General features: G+C 42.1%; 2 protein-coding genes across 12 annotated transcripts in view; one reads left to right on the top strand and one right to left on the bottom strand.

The window, feature by feature from the left end:
- Positions 1-5608: 5608 nt before the first annotated feature.
- On the bottom strand, positions 5609-9549 carry LOC145505282 (uncharacterized). Its single transcript, XM_081487012.1, has 5 exons — positions 9546-9549; positions 8954-9474; positions 8786-8848; positions 8155-8188; positions 5609-7573 (listed from the first exon to the last, which is right to left on the bottom strand). The coding sequence occupies exons 1-5, from the start codon at positions 9547-9549 to the stop codon at positions 7548-7550; spliced, it is 648 nt and encodes a 215-aa protein (XP_081343138.1). The 3' UTR covers positions 5609-7547.
- NFIA (nuclear factor I A) overlaps positions 8928-18453 on the top strand; it is a 390608-nt gene continuing 381082 nt past the window's right edge. For 7 of the 11 annotated variants that reach the window (XR_014052708.1, XR_014052707.1, XM_081486648.1 and 4 more), the window contains exons 1-2: positions 9586-9775; positions 15188-15719. Coding sequence is in view for 9 of the 11 variants with exons in the window: in XM_081486648.1 (XP_081342774.1) it covers positions 9749-9775; positions 15188-15719 (559 nt within the window). In the remaining 2 variants the exon portion in view is untranslated. Of the gene's footprint in view, positions 9058-9585; positions 9776-15187; positions 15724-18453 lie in introns of those variants that run through there. The other 4 variants (XM_081486641.1, XM_081486644.1, XM_081486647.1 and 1 more) reach the window with 4 other exon arrangements.

Below are 18453 nucleotides of genomic sequence, written 5' to 3'. Positions count from 1 at the left end.
TATCGGAAATGGAGGCTGGAAAATATAGACTCTAATTGTTCATCTGTGTATCCAAAAGTAGAGAACAGATTTAGGGGGGGACAGTAGACTGCCACAACTTGCTTATTTGGAAGCCTCTTCAAATCCTAGATTTAAATTTGCTTCTAGTATTTATCCTTTATATTGCCGTGTTATTTATTGTCCTTTATATCGCTATGTTAGACCTCTAAATGTCAGTGTTCATTACTTACCCTAAAAAGTTCTTTGGATGATCTAGGATTTACCCAAGCAAATCAAGAAAATGTGAAGTATACCTTTGTGTTCAACATTCAATTTAGTACAGAAATTTAAAGTTATTATTAGAAAAATATAGTGATTCTGAATTATGTTTCTATTCTGTAAGACTCTGACGTTCTAGTCGCCATATCAATGCCCTGCAAGAGGATTAGGTTTTTATTTGGGTCAACAAAGCAAAATTCCTGGAAGAGCCTACTATTTTCAAGGCATAAAGCCAGTCTATGTGGAAACATGAGGCTCTCAAATGGGTTGACAACTCAAAACCACCCTATTTAATGTACAGCTGTGTTTCAATGGGGCTGAAGTTACTAGAATGCAAATTCAGGGAGTGGAAAGAGCTAGTAGAGAGTAAACAGTCAATCTATGTGAGCTACTGTTATGGTTACTGTTTTTATTTTTAAGTGATTTAATATGATAGTTTTAAGGATATAGAAGTGGCAATTTGCAGGGTGGGGGAGGTAAGAAGAGCTTCTTTCACTAACAGATCTTATTATACATCATGTGGATATATGGACTGTAGGAAGAGTGTGGAAACACTGCACTCTTACGTTGTCCCTATTGATCAAAGTCCCTGAAATGAATGTCAATGATGTGTCTCTCCCTTGCTTCCACACCTCTCTCCTACCCTCTACTCTTCCCTCCTTTTCTCTCTTGCTCATTCATTTCTGCTGTGCTATAGTTCCAGACTTCATCTTCTCTCGCCTTGTTCTAACTGGTCTCTTTGCCTCCACTGATACCATGATCTTTCTAACTTGCACATCTTATCTTGCCTATCTTTTGGTTACATACCTTTGAGGCCTCCCCAGTCCCTCAAGCAAAACTCATAAGGCTCTCCACCATCTTGCCTCAGTTTGCTTTACCAACTATATCTCTAGTTACTGTAACACAAGCTAACACTAGCTAGTGCAATGAGCCACAGTCGAACCCCGCCCCATTCTCTGGCCCATTGCACACGCTGATATCACCCTGCTTTCCTAGACAGGAGTACTCTGCCCCTCAATTGTTCACCTGAGAAATGCATACTTTTAGCTCAACACTAATGTCACTTTTTTTTTTTAGCTTTTTATCTGTACATCCAAGCAAGATCAGTCATTGGTATTCCTACTGCCCTTTATGTATATCTAAGTTAGAGATAGCACTTACTATATTATTATTTACCTTTATGTCTTGTCTCTGCCATTAGACTGAAAGCTTCCTGGAGGCAGGGATAATATCTTATTCTCTGTTTCCTTAGCTCTTAGCACATTCAGTGTACCTAGAATATGGGTGTGTGCGTGTGCACGCACGCTCAGTCACTCAGTCATGTTTGACTCTTTGCAACCCTATGAACTGTAGCCCATCAGGCTCCTCTGTCCATGGGATTTCCCAAAATACTGGAGCAAAAATACTGGAGTACGTTTCCATTTCCTCCTCCAGGAAATCTTCCTGTCCCAGGGATTGAACTTGTGTCTCCTGCGTCTCCTGCACTGGCAGGCAGACTCTTTACCACTGAGCCACCTGGAAAGCTCACCTAGGACATTATACATATTAAACAGTAATAGTATTATTATAGCTACCTTTATTGACCACACATATTGTACTCAGTAATTTACATATGTTATCTGAATATGCACCATTTTTCAAAGGAGGGATCTAAAGCTTAGCGAGGTTAAATAATTTGCCTGGAGTCACATAGTAGGAACTTACCTGGTGGCTCAGTGGTAAAGAATCCACTTGCGTTGCAGGAGACTGCCTGCAACTCAGGAGATGCAGGTTCAATCCCTGGGTCAGGAAGATCCCCTAGAAGAGAAAATGGCAACCCATTTCAGTATTCTTACCTGAGAAATCCCATGGACAGAGGGGCTTGGTGGGCTGCAGTTCATGGGGTCACAGAGTCAGACATGACTTAGCGACTGAACCACCACCATCACACATAGTAGGACCAACATTAATACCTAAGTTGGATTCCAAAGCCTATATACTGTGTTGTTGTTGACTAGACGAAGATGTAAAAGGTTACTTTGGGACTGTTGCTAACCTACCACGTTAAACCAAGTTAATGAAGTACAGACATTATACACAAAACTCACTGTTACCACCTACTGACAAGGCCTGGTTTGCTTAGCATTAGGAATTATTCAGGCCACAGCATCTACAGAGCAATGCAATACAAGTTGATAATCTCTTATGCATTTCAAAGGCTCTTAGCTCTTGACAAAACAGACCTCCATTCTCACAATAAGTCCATGTCCTATTTTATAGGTGTTATGTAACTGTCTCAAGATCACATAGCCTAGCATCAGCCAAACTAGGCCTAGAAATTTTTTGATTATTTAAAAAATTATTTTTTCTTTTTACTTAAGCCACTATATCTCATCAAGTGTGTTTCTAAGGTGAAAGTGGTATGCCAAGCGGAAATGCTCAGTGGATTAAATGCCACAGCCTTTCCAGAGCTAGACAATATTTGAATCTATCAGAGTCAGACCAGAAGAGCAAATCCTACGTAACAGCAAGGGCAGCCACAGTACTTTACCTCCCAGTAATGCTTCCTCAGTTAGCTAGTTGTAAAGTGTTTAAGTCTAAGGCCAAAAATGTGGTTCAAAATAAAATAGGAAGTTTCTCTTACCTCTAATTTAACTGTGCAAGGTCTTGTTATTAATTAATTAGGTAATTTCACCAAGGACAGTTAAGAAAATCAGACAACTGCCAGGTTGCTTCCTATTCCTCTTGACTTCTTATTGGATAAATTTTATCAGAGGAGCTAAGCACACATTTTCTTGTAACTCAGTTATTCACCAAAAATGTATTAAGCTACTTAACTGATGCAAAGCAAACACATTTAAAAAAACAAAACAAAATAACATAATAGCCTAGTTGTGAAGCTTTTCACTTAAAGGGACACCCCACCCCATACACACACCACCACTGAACCAATGGCTTATTTGTTGCTTGAAACAAACACATAAAAGATTGACATTGAAATAACCTGATTACATGATCTTAAAGAGTCTGGATTAATGATATAAGATGAATCAGTGAGATGGAGGACTTAATAATCCAATAACTATGTTTCAACGCCCCTACCCTTTAAATGTGGAATGTCTTTCAGCTCTTCTTTTCGGGGGATGGGAGGTGGAGGGGTCTATTAAACTTTGTGGAACCCAGGTTTTTTTTGTTTTTTTTTTTTAAGGATATTGACAAATTAGATCCTTGTAATTAAGTTAGAATTTCACTGCATCTCTTGCTTTAAAGGAACAGCTTTATTCTTGAGGGAGCTCACCTAACAATTTTATGTTCAGCCATCTGCAGGGCAGAGCCAATGCCTTTTTCTTTCTGAATCTGGAGTAGAAGCTTTATTTCATTGCGAGTTCTCTGTGACATTTTGCACTCTCTTGATTTAATGAACCAAAGAGGATCTTTAGCTCTTGGTCTACACCAGTGCAAATAAAGGTTAAATCTCTCACTAACCATCCTGAACTAGCCTAATAACTCACGAGAGACTACAGAAAAAAGAAACTGAGAAAGCAGGTGTGCAGACTTGATTAAAACGTGCGAAACCCGCACAACCGCAGGCAAAGGTACTATATCGTCACATCTCCCTAGTGCCGGCTGCGAGGTCCTCAAGCGGGGGAACTCCTACTGCGCCAAAAACACCATCCAGAGAGCCGGGCCTAGTAACACAGGGGCTTTCTTCCGAACGGTGTCCCGACCGGAGCTTGCGCTGAATGCCGGGGCTCCTATTGGCCACACGCCGTGGGGGAGGAGGAGACTGGCGGGGAGAGAGACAGGAGGAGGGGAGAAGGGGGCAAGGCCTTTTCCCTGCCCCCTCCCGGCCCCCACCGCCTCCTCGTGCGTGGTTACTATGCAAATTGCAGCGATTGCGGAAATAAACAAGGGGGTAGGGAGAGAGGGACTGAGAATCGATTGCAACTTCTGCAAAGTCTCGTACAATCCAAAGCACACAAGGCAAAACCAGAGAGAATCTGAGAACCAGCCAGCCGGGGTTGGATCGCTTTCAAAAGAGGAGAGAGAGACAGTGAGAGAGGCAGAGAGCGCGCATTGAAATTGCAAAAGCCTCCTGATTTGGAGTTAAAAAAAAAAAATTCTCCAAGAAGCCTGCAATTGGCCAACAGCTTAAAAAAAATCTCTTCCGGGTTTTCAACGGTTCCAAGTTTATTTAGATGTCTTTTTTAATGCAAAAAAAAGGGGGACAACTAATGAAGCAATTCGTCTGAACATTTTAAAGTTTCTCAGTTTCTCACGTACTCTTTTTACATTGCAATGGTACGTGGTTCAGCTTTAAACTTTCTATTTTGCGTTTATACGGTACGCGTTTTATAAACAACAATAATGGTAGAATGATTTTGTTTAATGGCTAAGACTTTAAAATTTCTCTAGCTTGCATATGCATTGGAGTGATTGCTGGGTAAATGTCTATTGTGATGGTTTTGTTTTAAAGATGTAGCTTTGTGGATGGCTTTTTTTCTTTTTTTGTTATGTACATCAAGGACCGGGTTTCCTTTTTTTTTTCTCCCCGAGATTTGAAAAAATTGCTGAGCCTGACAGATTTTTTTTTTCCTCCTAGCGCTTGCTCGGTTCCAGAAAGGGGGGGAAAAATCCTGTACGTGCTCTGTTCTGTAAAAAGACGTCTGGCCTCAGCAGTCAACCTAACCCGAAAAGAGATGTCTGGACCGGGAGAATAATTGACGATTCGATCCTCTAATCAATGGGACCACAGGGGAGATTGACAAAAGCTTTACCCAATCACATCCAAGCTGGGGTGCACAATGGTTCGCAGTAGCCAGAGGGGGCGGGACAGAGAAGATCTGAAGTTCTCTGCGGCTCTGAAGGGGATGGTGTGGTTCAAGCTGTCAAAGCTACAAGCTCTTCCGGATTTAGCAAGCACGATAGGAAAGAGTTTTTGAATTTTAGAAGAAAAAAAGAACCTAATTAACGTGGGGTTTTTTGTTTTGTTTTGCACGAATCGTAAGGCTTCATTGCCTTTTAGAAAAAGTTAAAAAAAATTCTGTTAGAGAAATCTCTAACTTTGCATGAATGATTATTTGTAAATTCAGGGAAGTTGTTAACGGTTGTGGAAGATGAGGTTCAACTTTTAAAAATGTGTGGCTGATAAACTATGGGATTGTAGTGAGCTTTGGAAAGTAATGTATTGCATGCTTAGCAGTGCAAAACGTCTTTCTCTGTTTATCTTAGAAGATTTGGCTTTGCAGGTACTTTGAAGGAATAGGCAAGCCTCTCTTCTGGAACTCTAAACAAGTTTTAAAGGAGAGAGACTGTTTCACAGGTGGACTGACAGCTGTTTTATACATTTGAAAGGAAGAAGGAGAGAGTGTTTTTCTTGACTTTTCTTGAATTCTGTTTAATATATGGTCAGTAGCGAATAGGATATTGAGGCTGGCCAAGTGCACATTTCTTGTTACCACGACAACCCCTGTGGAGGGTGTGTGTAAGATTGCTGACTTGCTAACTCTCGGCTAAAGACTGGCCTCTTGAACAAGTCTTTGACACCAATCCTGTGGAAACCAATGGCAGCACCTTGTCTTGCAGACAGTAACTGGCAGCCTCTGACTAAAATATATCCATCTTTTCCTTCCCTCTGAGCAGTGTAGACACCTAATTCTGTTGGGAAGTGAATGGAAAATAATAGAGGCTCTTTCCCATCTTTGGCTTAAATTCCCATCCAGCTATTTCCCAAGGCTTTAGGCCTTCTAATCAAATCTGGCCTGGAAATCTGATGTAAGAATCTGCTTAGATGCTCAGCTCAGCAACATGATTCAATTTAGGAATATATGCATATAAGAAAAATCTGCACACAAGTGACGGGAGGTCAAAAAACTAGAGAAGGAAAATCTTGGGAAATGCAAATAAAGTTAGTCTTGGTAAGAACTATAGTAAATGGCATTGTCACTTCTGAACCCCAATTTTATCTTCACTGCTTTGTACATTAAAATCTAAATCATATTAACAAGATCTTCCTACTAAGTAACCTCCAAAATGAGAGGTATTCGAGATGTACATATAAGTGAATCCTTATTGACGTAATTTATATATCTAAGAGGATTTCACTAAAACTGGCAAGGTAGCATTTCTGCAAATAAAACACAGCAAATGCAAGGCTGGGCTCTGTGCCAGGAAGAATATGGATAGCAGAGAGCATGACAGGAGCCTCCTTTGCACAGAGACAATCCCATTTCAAGGCAGCCTTCTAGCACTTGCAAAATAAATGATTGGAGTGGTTATTTCCAATAAGGGGTTTATCCTTCCTAACAATGGGTCATTTATATGATTGCAGTAAACTAGTTTTTGTATTTCACCTGTGTTTCCTGTACTGTTCTCTCCACTATCCTTTCTTTCTTCTCTTCACCCTTCATCCCTGTTCTCTTTCAAGGGTCTCAGTATCTTTGTGAACTCTGGATAAGGATTTACTTTTGTAACTTGGGACTAGGGGAGAGAGTCGGAAATGTTTTTTACCCCCAGACTGCCCTTTGAGGAACATCTGTTTCTTTGTGTGTGCGTTTAAATTTATGCCTGTTGGAGAGAAAGTTACCAGAAGCCTCTCTGTAACTGTAACTCTTCTACTGTATTTTTCTCAGTCCGGTTTCCAAAGGCTGTAGTTGGAGCAGTGCTTTGTAGTGTTTCCCCCGCCTCTCCACCCCACCCCCCTCCCGCGGGGGAGGGAGCGGGAGCTGGCGGAGATAGGAGAGAAAGCAGGAGCGGATGTGAAGGGCTTTGGTGCTGAACTTGGATCCAGCCCTTGCCTAGAGGGCGCAAACAATCGTCCCATATCCAAAAGTCTTACGAAGGGCGCCAAAAGTTACTTAAGATAATATTGCTAACCGCAGAAAGCTGGAAATCGCGGGCACATCCACTGCTGCAACAAAAGAAGTTTTTAAAGTAGAAATAGCAGCATTAAATTACTTTTCCCCATTAAAAAAAAAAAAAAACAACAGGGCGACGTGCCAGTGCTTTTTTAAAAAATCCTTTTTCCTTTTTCTTGAGATTCAATTAAAAGTCAGAATCTTTGCTGTTTTGGGAAGTGGCAGATGTGAGGTCTATCTTTTAATACACCAAAAGAAAGATTTTAATCTTCTCTGGAAGAGAGCTTCCCAAGAGTACACACTCGGAACAATAACTTCTCACTGTGCCTCAGTTACATGTTGGAACTGTCAGCCAGAAACTTCTATCGAGGAAACTTGGAGCGCGTTGAAGTTATAGATCCCAGCAAGGGTTCTCGTGGCCAGGAATGTTGTCTCAGTAACTCGGCTTGCCTTTTAGGACGTTTTTCTCCTACTGAAATCTAAGAGGAAGCAAGGGGAAAAAAAGCAGTTGTGTCGTTTGGGAAAACGGGGCTCTTTCGTTAAAGTTTTAAGTCATTATTTCCCCTCACCCCTTAATAAATAATGAGAGATTTCCAAGGATATTTAGAAGCGGGGGCGTGTGAAAATGGTCTCCTGAGAAGCCAGGAATTATTTTGGCTATTAAGTAACTGGAGAACAAGCATAAAATCACGTTAGAAAGATGCAGAATATTTGAGGACTTCATTTTCTTTTCTCTAGGAGCATATTTCTTGCCCCTTACTTTTTAAAAAAAGAGGGTGGGGTGGGGGAAGAATCGGAATGCGAGTGGCCTTAACATGTCATCTCATCCACACATGCAGAGTGGGCATTCCTACCGGAATTTCCTCTTTTCAGAGGCTCTCTGGATGGGTAACCTCCACCAAGGTGCACATCCCCCTGTCTGTGTGCTAGAGCCTTTCACCGTCATATAGTCATCTTCCCTTTTGGAATTTTGAGGATTAGAAAATGCAGAAGGCTGCAAACTAGAGTGAGGGAGATGAGAAGGGATGGAATGGGGGTTTGGAGGAAGGAGGTATACTACCTTTTCTTCTTCCTTTCCCAGCAGTGAGGAGAGCCTAGAGAGAAAATATGAGGTTAAAAAAAAAAAACTGGAAAAGCAGGCTTATTGGCAACTTGCCAGACCCTAAAAACCACCCCCCTTTTCTGCCAAAACAATACTTTAGCAAACCTAAAATAATTGCAGGAAGCTCTTTTCCATTTTAAGAACTATTACCTGGGGGAGGGAAAAAGAGGGGATTCTTAAAAGGCACCCTTCCAGAGGTGTCCCGGGAACAGAGACGGTAATGACAGGCCTGTGTCCAGCTCTGGGCACGCGTTTGTGGACAAGAATATCTCCCTTCCCTAAGGGGACATCCCTTTCACTTTTTTTTTTTTTCCTTCTAAAAAGAAAAAGATGTCACAGCTAAAACCACTGTTGTTTCTGAACGTGATAGAACTTTTTCTATGGCGTCTGTGCTCAAACCCACTAGTTTCACAGTCCTGGGAGGGAGAATGCTCGTTAATCTCCGCCTTCCCTTTCTCCAGACAATCCCCCCCACCCCAGCCCCCAAATCTGGTGAATCTTCCTTGTGAAAATTTCCCCCACCACCCCCGCTTCTGGAGGCCATAAGACTGAAGCTGCACAAAGTTTGCAGGATTTTGTGCATAATTACCTCTACCGACGATCTATTCCCACAAAAAGCTTCGTTGGAGAGATTACAATGCTTTGAGCCGTACTGAATTTCAGAAGGGAAAAAAAAGTTACCTAGGAGGTCTGATTCTTTTAAATTTACATACATGCAAATCTGCACACACACACACACACACACACACACACACACCCCGCTTGGCTTTCTCCGCGGTTCTCTCCGTGCCCACGCAGTGAATCGAGGGGTGCAGGGCAACCTGGCAAAGTTGCCCAAGTCCTCCACCGAGGTCCGCGAAGGTCTGCGGCGGGGGTTGGGGGATGGGGACGAGGAAAAGTAGTTTTGTTTGCTTAAGCACATCCTGTGGCAGCCTATAGCTGCCCGGGAGTACAGACTGTAACTGCTCCTCACTGCGTTACCCAGTAATGCGCTGAGCGGGGACGGGGCGGGGGGGTGGGGGGGCCGAGCGAACGAGCGAGCCAGGGAGCGAGAGAGGGAGCGAGCGAGGAGCGAGCGCGAGCGGCCGCGGAGGCTCGGGACCCGGCTGGCCGCGCGGCGCCGCAGCCGCCCCCTCCCCCACGCCCCCCCCCCACCGGCGGCGGCGCGAGCGGGCGGCGGCCGTGCGGTGCGGTGCAGAGCGGAGGCGGAGGCGGGCGCGCGGGCAGCTCGCGGGCACCGGGCCGGCGGGCGCGGGAGCGGGAAAGGGTGCGCTATGCCTTTAACGCCCGCGTACAGTAGACATGTATAGTGGCGTGTAGGGAAACTCTAGGCGGGGTTAAAGTTCAGCTCATGGAGCGGCAATAGCGCTGGCTGGCTGCAGTTGAGCCGAGTTGGAAATGTGAACGCAAGAAGCAGGCTTGATTTTTTTTTTCTCCCCTCTTCTCTCTCTCTCTCCTCCTCTCTCCCTCTTTCTCCTTTCTCACCCGCACTCACGCACACCTCCAAACCGCACACACCAGACGCACACGCACACCCCACCGCCCGGCAGTGATGTATTCTCCGCTCTGTCTCACCCAGGTAAGCAGCTGTTTGGATGCGGAGGGGGGGGTCGGGATGGCGGGGGCAGACCTGGGGCCGGGCCGGGGGTGCCGGGGACCCCGCGCTAGCAGGGCCCGGGGCATGTGTCCCGGGGAGTGCCCCGATCTGCGCGTGTTTCTGTGTGTGTGTGTGTGTATGTGTGCGCGCGTGTGCTCGGGGGTGGTGGTGGGGGGGAGAAATACAGCTTTAAGAAAGTAACTTTAGTTCCATGCGGGTGCATTCCTCTTGCACGGCCATTTGTGTGGGCACATGGCTAATGGCGCCCTCTTATTAATGCGTTAATTAATATCGGGGCGATTGACTGCGGAACGGTGGTGTTTTCGGACGCCCCGCACGTGTTTCGGCGGGGTTGCAGCCCATGTCACGCTGAAATCTGGACTCAGCGTTTCTGCAGGCGCGAGGCTGGTTTCTGTAGTTCCGCGGCGCCCGGGGAGGGGGCCGCCGACGGAGCCCCCCGCACGCCCCGCACGCTCAGGGCCGCTGCAACCCCGGCTGCGGGAGAACTCGGGTCCCCGCGCCCGCGGCCCGCCCGCGGAGCCCTCGCCGCCGCAAACTCTTACTTTTGTTTATTCTTTGTCAGCCTTTGGGGTCCGGCCGCGGGAGGGACGCGGGCCAGCGCCCCGGGCCCCGGCCGGGACAGCGCCCCTCGGACCCGGGCGGGCGGCGGCGAGCCGGCCCTGGGGCCCCGCGGAGCGGGACTGCGGGGCTGCGGGGCCGCGCGTCCCCCCGCGTCGGCCGGGTGGAGCCTGCGTCCTCGCCGCCTGTCGCCCGCTGGCTTTCCCGAGCGAAAGTTTCCGCGCCGGGACGAGCCCACGCTGCGCAGGGCGGCGAGCAGCCGAGGCCGCGGGCCGCGGGCCGGGGCGCGCCGGGCGGAGTTGGGCTCCCGGCCGCAAGCCCGAGCGGCGGCCCGGCCGGACGCGTCTCCCCCCGCCGCCGCAACGCGACTCGGGCCGCTCCGCGCTCAGGACTGGGGCAACTTTTCCCCTCCGACCTAACTCGGAGCCTGGGTCTCTCTCGCCCCAGCGCCTCTGCTTTCCATGTCCTCCCTTTCTATCCCTCCCCTGTCTGCACCACCCCCAGGCAAAATATTGCTACTTCAAGGCTCCAAGTCTGGTCCCTTTTGAATATATTATTTATTTATTTATTTTGACCAAAAGGCATGAAGTCAAAGTGATTTTGCGCTAATTTTTTTTTTTTTTTGAAGGAAACTGTGAACCTTCATACTGTTTTGGTACATTGCGATCTGACCATTAATCATCCACATGAAGTTTGTATGCTTCATGTAAAATGTTTATTCACCACTCCCTACAAAAACCTGCTACCACTTCTTGCTTTCATTTAGCAGGAGATAACGGTTTATCCGGAATACTTTCTGGAAGACTAAAAAGTATCCATAGTTTCTTCTCTCCTCTCTAGATTCTGGATTTATTTCCCACACGACATCCCTTCATATTGCAATATCTAACAGTCATCTACCGGCTATTTGATCTCAGAAGACTCTTAAATATATCTTTTATGTTGAAGTGGTCTGTTTGGGATTTAGGCCTAGCATTAATAATGGATAGCAGTTGCTTTCAGTTATTGTAAAAGTTTTTTTATTTTTCCCTAACAAACTTCCAAAGTTACTATTTTAGTAACTTGTGGAAGTATGGAATGAAACTTTTCCAACCACTTTTGGCAAGGTTCACAATTGCATATGGATAAGATGCAAAGTGTAAGATAATTTGAATGAGTTATGACTACAGTGAAAATGCTGAGATTCAAAGGGTGAAGTTCTAGCTGGCAAAAGTTTGCAACACATAGAACTGGTAGATAATACCAGTGGTGCTGCTGTAGTGAGGAAGGACCTTAGCAGACACATTAGCGACTTCTCCAGTGAGCTCGAAATAGATAAATTTATATTTTGGCATGGTGCATATATGAGGATACCAGTGTAGGCATGTAGGCCCAGGGCATAGTTAGGTATTTAACAAAGTTAAAGGATTCTCACAGCTCATGAGCCATTATCACATTAAGAAAGGTTTTTTTTTTTTTTAAACCTATTTGGCCCTGTGATGGATACATTCAGTAGGCCTTCTTCTGGAAACACCACTAAGAGAAATGCTTACTTAGTATTAACAGTTTGTAAAGAAAATGTACACTAAATAGTGAATGAAGGCCATATATTTTATGAGTTCTTCTTTTAAAAAATTGATTCACAATGTATTTAACTTGCCAGAATATTTATAAAGCTTTAGAGCCAGTTTTAAAAACAAAAAAGTAGTTTATTGGTCATTAAATAAAGTCCAGTAAAGCATAGTGATAAAAAGACTCTAAAGGAAAGAATAGACTCCATATACGTGAATGCAATTTTTAAAAACTATATTAGGAAAATGCCAAACATCATATTTTAATCCAAGTGGGCACATCTTAACCAAATCATGTACCTGGTCATAGAAAGATAACAGTAGAAATTTATAGGTGAACCTTTCAAAGAAGTAGTTCCAGAAATATCAGCATTCTGTGGTTCTGAAACTTGGCTTACTTGCAAACAGATGAACATTGAAGATGCTGATTCAAAGTCCTGTCGCTTTTGAAACAGGTTTTCAGGTTTGTTTTTATTGCTGGCCTGTAACTTTCTCACCGAGTACATACGTAAAATATTCTTTTTGTTTTCTCTTGACTATTTTGTAATGTTGCACAGCTTACGGCGATATGTGCAACAACATGATTTATAAGGGCATACTGTTTTTTTCTTTAAAAACTAATTTATGCTATGCCTGAACATTTCCTACAAGTGAATGATAGCCTTTAGTTTTGATATTCTGGAATATTTCTAATTGTGCGTTGAGAAAAATAACTAGCACTTTCATTGTGCATGTGACTGAGTCATACAAAATACAAAATATTGTGCACTTTTATTGGCACATTCTTAAAACCTTTGGGGAGTAATAACTTGTAAATACTTTTGATGCAAAATTGGGACTTAGATTATTCTTAATGATTAGTTGACATAGTTGACCTCATTTAAGGATTTTTATGATGAGATATGTGGGCATTTGGTTGGCAGGTAAACAAAATCCTTTTGAACACGAACGAACGCAGTTCGCAGTTCTCTGAGAAGCATATTGAGGTATCTTTGAACACTTAAATGTCACATTAGAAGATTTATTTTAAATGTTTATCATTATTAAAGCGCTTTAATAAGACTAGGTTTGGGCATAAATATGAATGTTTGGAGCTAAGTTATTCTTTGCATTTTAAAATGGGGCTGAAACTTTAAAATGAAATCCTCCTTTTGGTGAAAGCTCACTTTGTAGTTAAGGTAGACTCCGGGCTTTCTTTGCATAATTCCAGAGAGCCTTGGTCCCCTGCATGTCTTGTGTATATAAAAAAGTCAGTCAATGTGAAGGACTGTTTCAAACCCTAAATTTATGTATTTTAGAGCATTTCAAGGATGAGCTCAGAATTTAGTAATGTTTAAATGCTTTGCGGTTTGGTGTATACCTTACTAGATAAACTGTGACTTGAAAAATGCTCTCCCCACCCCATTTCTCTTTCAAAGTATAGTAGTAGGAAAGATACCCAAACATCAGAAATTTTAAAGTGCAAATGGTGTATAGGAAAGAATAATATAATTCTTGTATTTTTCTCTTGTTTTGTCTCCACTTAAAGAATGTACATGCATTCTAAAGGCTGACTTCTTCGGTTTTGGATTCTTTTATTGAAAAAGAGCAGTTTTCAAACCTAAACTTGAAATACAAAGCCTGAAATTTGTTGAGAGAGGAAAAAATTAAATGTCAATTATTGAAATGATTTATTGTGTATTATGTTAATATAAACTTATGTAAAAAGCAGTCATATGTAGTGTTTAAATGATTAACTATAATTTATAATATTTTAACAGGCTTGATTGTTAAAATATTTCACCAATTTTAAGCACTCAATTTATATTTTAACATTTAAAAATTAATAATTGGTTTGATAGTATTAATATTTTGGACATTATAGGTACTTGTGCCTCCAAAGTATATATTTAGATGGATATTACAAACTTAAAGAATGCATTTTATATTTGTCTGTCCTCCATCCTTTAAAAAAATCATCAAATATCTCTTTGGCTTCCTTATCCTCATTTATTTGAAAGTAAATAATTTATCTTTTGGTGGGGGTTGTGCAGTGGAGAGAAGTTATGTAAGATTAGTGTGGGTTGGTTAATCAAAAGTTAGATGTACTCAGAAAGCTTTGTGGAGGTTACTGTTTAATTTTCCTTTAATTTTATATTTCTATTTCCTAAGAAAATGTCAAGTAAAAGAATCAAGTATTTTCAATAAAAGTATAAGAAAATTTAAAATGTTTTAGATTCAATTTTATTTTCAAATTACTTGAATTTGAAGAAGCAAGCATGAGGGTTTTCCTATAGTCTCATAAGCATTGAATATACCGGGTTCTCTGTTTCCCTGTGAGAACAAAAAACCTGAAATACTATTTTCAAAATTTGATAAAGTACTCTGTTTTTTAGGGATGATTATTACTGAAGGTATTTCACAATCACATCAGTAAATTGAATGTATTCAGTTGCAACCGTGTTGTCACAGTGACACATTCTGTTTACTATCTGGCTTGAATGCTTTTGTTTTTTTTCCCCCTTTTTTCCTTTTTGTTTCATTTCCATAATATCAGCAATTATGTCTTGGACATAGATCTTCTATTCTAGTCCGACAAATATAAAATCCATTTCTTCTTTTATATATGGACCTGCCAAATTTTTCTAAGTTTTTGAGTAAAAAAAAAATTGTGTGTAACTGTAATACTTAAAAAGGAATTAAAATGTTACAAAAATGACTAAGAAACAGATCAGAGTCTACATGCACTACTTTTAGAGGGAAAGTCTTTGTTTCCATTGAGCGTGGAGATGGTTTTTGCTCCTAGACTTCCATAAACACTGACTGGCATCTAAATGTTTAGGATTTGCCAATCTGGCGGCGGAGCCCTGGCTGTACTACAAGTAGTGAGGTCAAGGCTGGAGCAAAATTAGATATGCCTTCCTTGAAATAGGGTTAAGATTATATGTTGTTATAAGCATTTCGATAAACTTCACTGGCTGTCTAAAGGCTTTGGGACGTAGGCCCGACAATAGAACCTGGTACAATTCCATGAACATAACAAACCATTTTTTACTTTTTAACAGTTTTTTTCTTTGAGATTGTGAGACACGATACTGATAGTATTTTTTTTTTTCCCCTCTTGGACTTCCCATAGCAATCCCATGTATGATTTTTGTAATGCTTGAATCAAATTTCAAGTGAAATAAGGATTATATATACATATTTTAAAGGTGAGCATCTAAAGAAATGTTGTTTCCTTTTGTTTTCATTTTAGTTATATTTTTGTCTTGATTCATTTTCCCAGGATGAATTTCATCCTTTCATCGAAGCACTTCTGCCCCACGTCCGAGCCTTCGCCTACACGTGGTTCAACCTGCAGGCCCGAAAACGAAAATACTTCAAAAAACATGAAAAGCGTATGTCAAAAGAAGAAGAGAGAGCTGTGAAGGATGAGTTGCTAAGTGAAAAACCAGAGGTCAAACAGAAGTGGGCATCTCGACTGCTGGCCAAGTTGCGGAAAGATATCCGACCTGAGTACCGAGAGGATTTTGTTCTTACAGTTACAGGGAAAAAGCCTCCATGTTGTGTTCTTTCCAACCCAGACCAGAAAGGCAAGATGCGAAGAATTGACTGCCTCCGCCAGGCAGACAAAGTCTGGAGGTTGGACCTTGTTATGGTGATTTTATTTAAAGGTATTCCGCTCGAAAGTACTGATGGCGAGCGCCTTGTAAAGTCCCCGCAGTGCTCTAATCCAGGGCTCTGTGTCCAGCCCCATCACATAGGGGTTTCTGTTAAGGAACTCGATTTATATTTGGCATACTTTGTGCATGCAGCAGGTAAGTGCGATGGTGAGAAGTCGGTCCACTTTCTCGCGTGTGCTTCTTTCCTGATGACCTCTGTGTGTGCTGGGCCATTCCTGAGCTCCCTATGGCAGGCCACATCTGTATGGACAGCGTGGTGTCCAAGGTAGCCCCAATGTCAGAGTAGCCAGATGCTGCAGAGTTTGAGGTTCCACCTTCATTCAGGTGGAAAAGCATAGCTTTGAGAGCATTCTTGTTAAGTTCAATTCTCTTGGCAAGTAGTGTTATCAAAGGTGTTGGTAGTCAATTATGAGATACTGTTTAAATCATGTTTTTTTGATGAGGGGTGAGAGAAACCTCCTAAAAACCCTTGTAAGAAAGAGTCTATTTTAACTGGCAAGTGATCTAGTTAAAAAGCATTTAGTTTGATAGGCAATATTTTTAGTTGCTTTTCTTCTGGGAGTGTTTTTAACCTACTGGAACCTCTTGAGCCCCCTTCTAATTAAGAAGAGGTTGGAGGTAAGATTGCTATCAAATTGCTGATCCTTTATGAAGAAAAAAGAATCACACTAATACAAACTTACTAACTTTGTGTTAGGAATACTTGGTGTTGTTTAAGATGGCTAAGGGAAACAAAAAACCAATCCGACTCTTTAGGCAGTTGATGGAAAGGTTAATCTTAAAAGTAACTAAACCTGTATAGTGCGTGAACAAATTGAGAAATCGATATTGAAAATTGATTTAGTGAGTTGCTTTGATTCATAATAACATTCTTTATTGTTCCAAGGCTGTTTTCAAGGCATGCTTTTCCTGTGTCTATTACAGCAGGTGGAGTAGCATTCGGGATAAAACTGTTGAGGACTGGATAAAATAATGCATTTTTACTTTGTTCCTTTTGTCTTGTTTTAGACAAAAGGCTCATTGTGTTAATGTGAAAGCTCAGGTCTTGTGAAACTTGTTGACTTTTTATATGTACATATCGGTCTTGCTAGATTACCTTCATGGCAGTTACTTGAGCCAGATGGAAGAACGAAGGTTGTGGAATCCTTCCAGTAGGTTGTTTTGGGGTGCATGTATGTATGTATTTTTTTCCCAAAGGGCAGAGAAGATGCTACCTGTAAAAGGGAACACTCCATTGTTTTGCAAAACATTTTTAATTCTAAAAATGTGAGCAATTTTTTAAAGAAGTCATCTGATAGCCTATTCTCTATTATTTTTCTCAATATATGTTTTAGAAAGAGAACTTTTGTTATCCATCTGTCCTTACATAAGAAACTGGAGAAATTTACTTTGCAAGCATGTCACATCATCATTTGCATTCTGTTGGCAGGGGATAGATGAGTATTTTAGAGGATGTGATCTGTAAGTGTTTCAAATATTTGGGTTTTTGAAAATGTATACTTAATTATAAGAGGCGCCTGTTGCTTTAGCCAGTTCTGGGTAGCAAAAACGAAAAGGCAACATCTCTCAAATGACCTCTAAACAGGAACAAGTGGCCCTTTATTAACTCTCGGTTAACTCTATTGTTGTTACTTTGTCTATTGAAAAAGCAGAGTTAAAAAATTTTATTTTTATATATATAAGTAGAGATTCTGCTAGGGCAAGGTGCAAAAAAAGGTGTGGCTATTAGAGGTGCTTTGGGAGCACACTTCAAAAATCGTGTGTTTAATCTCTAATATTTGGAGAAATAAATAACTTATAAATGATAATAAATGCTCTAATGGACCAACATAGGAAATTGCAGGTGCCAACAAGTGATGCCCATCATGGTGTGTGCTTCCTTCCAAGGTAACATCACAACGGAATACCTGTTCTGCGCTTATTTGGTGTGAGCAGCGTGCCTTCTAAGTTTTAGGTGTAAACGTTTCCTTTAGATTCACAGAGACGCAGCCCTTCTCGCTCTCGCCGTTTCACGTTGGATTCTCTTTCACTGTTGATGGTTTTTGCCCGTTTTATGGCTCCAGATCCTTGAGCCAACACAGTTGGTGGCGGTTTCAAGGACCGGAAGGTTGATGTTGGTAAAATGGCAGGTAGAAGGTTGCTTAGGAAGAGTGAGCATCCTTATTGCTAATGAAAGATTTATTGCCAGCACCGTGGATCAGACTACCTTTCGGTTCGGTTTCCCTGCGCCTCCCAGAATCCCTCGGTCGCCTGAATGCCGGCCAAGTGCAGGCCATTGGCTCTCCCTGCGCAGCCGCGGCGCCTCTGCGCGCACCGGGAAGGGTCCGAGGGATGCTCACGGCCTTTTGTCTGAAAATATCTCAAATTTGATTTCAGAGATTTAAAGGCCTGTTATTTGTGGAAGGGAAGCTGCCAGTACAAATAGGAGGTAGATCGGTCAACTCGCATACAACTGATTTGACAAGCATCTGTTATAATACTGAAGATTTGTAAACACTAAACAATGTTTTTACCTCCTTAAAAGTTTTGAGAACTTGCCAGTATTGGCAGGAGGCAGAGACTCTGAAACGTGCTTCAAGAAACATGCCAAAACCATTGTGGCCTTTCACCTATAGTCTTCCCTCCCCCCCCACCCCTTTCTTTTAAATGTATTTTTTTCCTCCCCAAAATGCCATTTCCCCCCACTTGATGACCACAAGAAGATCTTGTTTTTTTCTTTCTTTCTAAAAATGCATACAATAAGTATTGCTTCATGCCTCGGCCTCTTCTTTGGAAGGAAGTTGAAATCTTAGAACACACATGTAAATACTGGAAGTTAATGCAGAATCAGTTGTTTTTCAAAAGTGTAGGAGATGTTTTTTTTAAGTTA

Source organism: Giraffa tippelskirchi, chromosome 5 (genome assembly GCF_054371585.1).
Source record: "Giraffa tippelskirchi isolate mGirTip1 chromosome 5, T2T-mGirTip1v1.2.pri, whole genome shotgun sequence".
Classification (NCBI taxonomy): domain Eukaryota; kingdom Metazoa; phylum Chordata; class Mammalia; order Artiodactyla; family Giraffidae; genus Giraffa; species Giraffa tippelskirchi.
The sequence above is the reverse complement of the archived record's forward strand: the minus strand, read 5'-3'. Positions and strand labels throughout refer to the sequence as shown.